We start from the raw sequence: 6,530 nt of genomic DNA, 5'->3' as shown, positions 1-6,530 counted from the left end.
TTAAGAAGATTCATCACCAGGGATGTTTCCGTCAAGCATGTGGGGATTGGAGGCCGGTGGCTGTTGATCATCATTCTCCCCCAGGCTGTGTCGGATCCCAAATCCAAAGTATACAACAGATCCTAGTAGGGAGATGAGACAGTGAGAAGGGACAGTAGGAGCTCTCCTCACTTAATGAAAGCCCAGCAGGTGTCCTCTGCCTTCTGTCATGTCTGACAGCTTAGGGGAGAGGTAGCAGGGAGACACTTGGGTTCAGTCACTCAAGGGGCCTCAGTTTCCAAGAAAGACACTCACCAATCCCCATCCAGAGGCCAAACTGGACCCAGGTCCTAGTGTTCATCTGCATCATCAAGTAAACGTTGACAAAGATGCTCACCAGTGGGAGGATGGGCCAACAAAGGACCTGGGGACAAAGTCAATTCATCCCTGAACACACCCCAGACATCTGAAAGGGAGACCCTACTCCACGTGGGCAGGAAGGGTCCAGTTCAATGCAGGCTGTGTGTTCAGTGCCTACTGAGATTGTGTGTGTAAAGCGCTGAGCATGGATCAGGAAAGGGTCAGTTGGTTTTAGCAGCTTCCCTCTGGGAGCAACTCCTGATCCAGCCTACAGCATTTAGATGTCAGAGCAGGCAGCCTTCATTCCTCAAGGTGGAGAGCTGGGATACGTAAGGTCACTTACCTTGCAGTGAAGAGGAGAGGGGTTCTGGGGCTGCCTCAGGATGATGGCCGTGACCCCAATGATGAGCAGCAGCAGCACAGCCACTGTCATGTACACTGAGAGTCCAGAGAATACACGGCTGGTCAACAGGGCCAGGATCAGGCTCAGGACCATCAGCAGGAGAACTGCAAAGTCAAGGAGGAGGAGAACAGGCTGGACCCAGAAGACAAAGACATCAGGACCTTGGGTCACACCCATCTCAAAACTGCCCACCTCAGGAAGGGCCATTATCTCTCCAAGATTCCTCCTCAACTGCCCAAAACACACTGCCCTCCCCATACTGTCAAATTTGGAATACAGCCAAAGAGAAACCCCACTGCTCACCAAGCAGGAAGGCACATCCATAGACAATCCGCCCAGACTTCCGAGTGGGGATGGTGCTGGGAGGGAACCACAGAGTCTTCAGAATCCTTGAATTTTCTGCTTCAGGTACAGATTGTAGAGGTCTTGCTTCTAGCTGAGGAATATCTATTTCCTCTTCTGCTGTCTCATTCTGGCTTAAATTCTGTTCTGGTTGATACCTGAATTAGAAATATTAAGGCAGTATTAATAGTATCCCCTACTCATCCAAAATCACCCAGATGATTCCATCTCTTCCCCAAATTAATGATCGTTTGTCATTTTGAAGGCAGCATGAAGGCAGAAGAGGATCATCTTCACATCAGTCCCCACCAGTCAAAGAGCCCCAGTCAGTGTGTTGTGGGGTCTCACCTGAGGACAAGCACAGAAAAGGCCACCAGGGAGTAAGCGAGCAGGGTCCCAGTTGACGTGAGGTCCGCAAGATCAGTGAGCTCAAAGAGTAGTGCCATGACCGCTAAAATCAGGGCACAAACAAGGTGGGGGGAGAGAGTGAGATAGTGGAAATATGCAAGTTAAGAAAACTGATCAAAGAATTATTGTTTATTCACCTGCAAGACTTCCAGAAGCCAAGATGGTCCAGATGGCGGTTCGTGTGCGGGCATGGATTTGGGCAAGTCTCCTGAAAAGGAGCCCATCCTCTGCCATTGTGTAGATCACACGAAACATAGGGAACATGGTGCCCAGGAGGCTGGGAGAGAAAGTGGGCACGTGGGAGGAAGGGGAGAAGCGTGAGAGGCTGGGGTTTCTGCTCCCTAGTCTACATGGGGTAAGCTGTTTCTCAATCCGAAGCTACGATGTCTGATAATCTGACAGAGGGTGGAGAAAAAGCTTTGACACTGACTTGGATGAAAGAGCGCAGATGGTGAGGGCAGCCAGGACCCATCTTAGAGGGCCCCACCCAACACCGAGGAAAGCCCGCGGCAGGAGGCTCTCAGGATGAATCTGGTAGTAGGGCACCATGAGGGTGAGTGCTGCTGAGCCACCAACATACACCAAAAAGCAGATGAAGATCGTGACCACGATGCTAATGGGGATGGAAAACTGAGGCTTTCTGGCTTCTACTCCTGCGAGATGGGTGGAGTATTAGGTCAGTAAACACACTGGAATGAAACCACAAAATCCAATTACCTTTCACCTCCAAACGCAGTCTAGACTTCTTCCAATCCCTATGCCCAAGGGGAGCCCAACCTGCCCAGACCCTTGATAAGAAACACAGTGACCACGTTACCTGTAGTAGCAATGACATCAAAGCCATCAAAAGCATAGACGCATGTTGCTATTCCATGGAGAATCCCTTCAATGCCAAAAGGTGTAAACCCTCCAGCACCCAGAGGACCCAAGCTGTGATGAGAGAATGAATGAGGAAGAACATGGGTGAGGTGAGTTCAGCCATCTCTACTTCTTTCCTCAGTTACTATCACAACTCCTGGACTCCATGACTCCACCATCGGATTCATCAGCCCCAATACCTTCGGTCCCCACCACGTTCCCAGCTGTGCGTATCACACACATAGACATTATTCAGCCAAGAGGACTCCCCTAACCTCGAGGTGTCAGTGGATGCAGATGTGTTCAACGTGTAGTCCTGTTCTGTGAGGTTCCAGTTGTGCAGGTCTCCCTTAATGAAGCCAGAGATGACGATGAAGATGAGAATAGCAAGGTTCAAGAATGCAAACACTTTGTTAAGCATGACTGATTCTTGAAGTCCAAGAACCAGTAGTCCTGTGGAAAGATGGAATATGAGGCATCCACAATAACTAAATCCGTAGACATACAAAGAAAACTAGTGGTTGTCATAGACTGGGGTTTATGGGTGGGTGAAAGGTAGACAGTGACTGCTCAGCGGGCACAGGGGTTCCTTCTGTAGTGATGAAGATGTTTGGAGCTGCATGGAGATGTCTGCACGACACTGTGAGTTTACTAAGTGCCACTGAATGGTACACATTAAGATGGCTAATTTCTTTTTTTTAAATTTTACTTTATTTTACTTTACAATACTGTATTGGTTTTGCCATACATCAACATGAATCCACCACGGGGGTACATGAGTTCCCAATCCTGAACCCCCCTCCCACCTCCCTCCCCGTACCATCTCTCTGGGTCATCCCAGTGCACCAGCCCCAAGCATCCTGTATCCTGCATCGAACCTAGACTGGTGATTCGTTTCTTACATGATATTATACATGTTTCAATGCCATTCTCCCAAACCATCCCACCCTCTCCCTCTTCCACAGAATCCAAAAGTCTGTTCTATACATCTGTGTCTCTTTTGCCATCTCACATACAGGGTTATCGTTACCAAAAGATGGCTAATTTCTTATTGTGGCGATCATCTCACAATAAACACATCGATCAACATCACTTGATACATCTTAAAATTATGTAATATTGTATCTCAATTAAGACAAGCTACGACAAGCCTAGACAGCACCTTAAAAAGCAGAGACATCACTTTGCCAACAAAGGTCTGTAAACAAAGTTGCAGTTTTTCCAGTAGTTATGTATAAAAGTGAGAGTTGAACCATAAAGAAGCCTAAGCACCAAACAGTTGATGCTTTCAAACTGTGCTGCTGGAGAAGACTCTTGAGAGCTCCCTGGACAGCAACGAGATCAAGCCAGTCAGTCCTAAAGGAAATCAGCTCTGAATATTCACCAGAAGGACTGATGTTGAAGCTAAAGCTCCAATAGTTTGGCCACCTGATATGAAGAACCAACTCACTGGAAAAGATGCTAATGCTGGGAAAGACTGAAGGCAGGAGGAGAAGGGGATGACAGAGATGGTTGGATGGCATCATCAACTCAACGGACATGAGTTTGAGCAAACTCAGGGAGATAGTGAAGGACAGGGAAGCCTGGTGTACCTCAGTTCATGGGGTCGCAAAGAGTTGGAGGTGACTTAGTGACAGAACAACAATAACAATCTCAATTATATCGCAAAAACATCTGCGGGGACATGGTAAATGATTAATTTTGTTTTGTGGGAATTTCCACTCAAATAAACAAATATCTTCAGTCTCAGTACAGGGAAGAAACTTGTAGGCCTAAAGTAAATGATTATCAGGTGGGGATGATTTTGTCTCTGAAGAGACTTGGCAATATCTTGAGGCATTCCGATTGTCATAATTTGGCTGGTGGGCATTGCTGTTATCTAGTAAGTAAAGACTGAGGGTGCTAATCAACAGCTGACAATGACTGAAAAGACAGTTCACAATGAATAAGACAGCTCCCTGACATTGAAGAATGATGTAGTGCCCAGAATGTCAGTAGTGCCAAGGGCGAAAACCAATGGTTTGTATCTTGGCTTCTTGTCTCTCCTATCTCAGTTCACTCCAGTCCTACCTGATGTGAAGAGCTGACTCATTGGAAAAGACCCTGATGCTGGGAAAGGAGGAGAAGGGGATGACAGAGGATGAGATGGCTGGATGGCATCACCGACTCAATGGACATGAGTTTGGGCAAACTCTGGGAGTTGGTGATGAATAGGGAGGCCTGGTGTGCTGCGTTTCATGGGGTTGCAAAGACCTGGACATGACTGAGCGACTGAACTGAATTATCCCACCATTCTGGAACTCCAAGCTTTCTTCACCTCAACTCCCCCTCCACATCCCACTCTTCCCGTTCTATCTCTGAGCCCTGTCTCTCCTGTGAGCAGCAGCACCAGGAGCAGGGCAAAAAAGTCTGGATGCCTGGCCAGGAAGTAGGGCATATATGGAGAGAAAGTTCCCTGGAGCGCCTGAGAGATGTGGTTCCCAATGAGACTGTCAAAGGCGATGCTCCAGGCCTTGGCTTCACTGGCGGTGCCTGCAGCAGCAAGAGAACCCTCACTGACAAAGAGAAATTGAACCCTTATCATGTACCATGGGATGTTCTGGTGGTGGGGGTGGGGGGGGAGGTGAAAAACAGACAAAATACCTAATCTTACAAAGTTCTCTTTTATAGAGTGGAGAGGGTACACCCTTCACAAGCGGCACTAATGGTGAAGAAGCTGCCTGCCAATGCAGGAGACGTAAGAGATGGAGGTTCAATCCCTGGGTTGGGGAGATCCTCAGTGGTAGGAAATGGCAACCCACTTCAGTGTTCTTGCCTGGAGAATCCCATGGACAGAGGAGCCTGGTGGGCTACAGTCCATGGGATCGCAAAGAGTTGGATGTTACTCAAGCAACCTGGCACTCAGAGTAGACCCAGATGATTCACAAAACAGGCCAACTATTTAATATGTTAGGAGGAGATTAATATGAGGCTAAAAACTATAACAGGGAAGTGGGACCTAGAGGACCAGGAAATGGGGGTGACAATTTAAGTTGAATTGTAAACAAAAATCCCACAAAGGAAACAGCGGAGCAGAGACTTCAGTATGGTGAGGGGAAGGGCCTGGGGGACATGCCTCCTTAATCACCCACTCTTTTCAGTTCCTTTTCCTGCTCAGTTCTTGGTTCAGTCATTTAAGGAGAGCAGAGCTGACCTAACTAGAATACAGTTATAAGGGTTTCCTGCCACGTTACCCAAGCCCCCCCTCAAGGTGGATTAACGAAGTTCTCATGAATCAGTGAGGACTCAAATACCCACTCTGAATTTCCTGATCTTAAGCCCCACCCCTTCCCCCACCCCACCGTCTCACCGATGACAAAGGACAGGATGAGGTTCCAGCCAATGATGAAGGCACACAGTTCTCCCATGGTGACGTAGCTATAGAGATACGCAGAACCGGAGCGTGGTACCCGGGCCACCAACTCCGCGTAGCAGAGCCCGGACAAAAGAGTTGACAGGCCGGCCAGCAAGAAGCAGATGACGATCGCTGGTCCCGCTTCGTACGCAGCCACTTCTCCAACCACGATGTACACGCCAGCTCCTAGGGTACCGCTCACACCCAGAGCTGTCAGGTCTATGGTGTTCAGACAGTGGGCCCTGCCCCTCTCAGACTCCTCCCTGGGCTCCAGCCGCCGCCTACGGATCAGCTTCTGACCAAACTGGTGAACATCCTGACACAACATCCTAGAGAATCGAGGAGGCTCAGATCTGCTGAGAAAACAGCATAGCAACCCGTCAAGAATGTCCGCCTGCCCTTGGCCCTGGGAGTCCAGTTCCACGGAGTGATAGGGTGATGGGAACAGGTGGTAAGAGGGCAGATGGAGCGAGTTCTCTATCTCTGGGATGTGGTTCCTTAAACCTAAGTGAATCTTTTAAGATGTTTCAAAGTAACGGAAAGAGTTGCTTGAAGAGAAGCGAGGGGGAGCACTTCTCTTAATGAAGTGTGATTTTATTCCTCGTATCTTCTTTACTGAAAATACATATCCTACTTTCCTGTTGAATATTAAAATGCTTCCGTTACTATTTCTAGTAGCTTTACCTATATATTTCAGATAGAATCCTCAACTCTTAAAACCTAGAAAAGCTAAAACATAATTATTTCTAAAGTGTTCATTCAAAAACTTTTATCCTATACCAAACC

The 6,530-nt window shown here is 48.0% G+C and overlaps 1 protein-coding gene across 1 annotated transcript; it reads right to left on the bottom strand.

The window, feature by feature from the left end:
- Positions 1–6,072, bottom strand: LOC138096937 (cationic amino acid transporter 3-like). Its single transcript, XM_068993168.1, has 11 exons — positions 5,700–6,072; positions 4,721–4,882; positions 2,626–2,800; positions 2,310–2,422; positions 1,923–2,145; positions 1,630–1,769; positions 1,433–1,535; positions 1,046–1,242; positions 683–846; positions 295–403; positions 1–122 (listed from the first exon to the last, which is right to left on the bottom strand). Exons 1-11 carry the CDS (start codon positions 6,070–6,072, stop codon positions 1–3), a joined length of 1,881 nt encoding a protein of 626 aa, XP_068849269.1.
- Between the last annotated feature and the right edge of the window lie 458 nt (positions 6,073–6,530).

Source organism: Capricornis sumatraensis, chromosome 20 (genome assembly GCF_032405125.1).
Source record: "Capricornis sumatraensis isolate serow.1 chromosome 20, serow.2, whole genome shotgun sequence".
In the NCBI taxonomy this organism is placed as follows: Eukaryota; Metazoa; Chordata; class Mammalia; order Artiodactyla; family Bovidae; genus Capricornis; species Capricornis sumatraensis.
Note: the sequence above shows the minus strand (reverse complement) of the source record. Positions and strands in the feature narration are given on the sequence as shown.

What these genes read in the sequence shown, in the direction of transcription:
- LOC138096937 (XM_068993168.1), bottom strand. Translation starts at nt 6,072, where the DNA reads ATGTTGTGTCAGGATGTTCACCAGTTTGGTCAGAAGCTGATCCGTAGG. An exon ending in TTTTCTGTGCTTGTCCTCAG is followed by an intron (nt 1,243 to 1,432) that starts GTGAGACCCCAC and finishes TTTCTAATTCAG; the next exon opens with GTATCAACCAGAACAGAATT. An exon ending in CCTCTCCTCTTCACTGCAAG is followed by an intron (nt 404 to 682) that starts GTAAGTGACCTT and finishes CTTTGTCCCCAG; the next exon opens with GTCCTTTGTTGGCCCATCCT.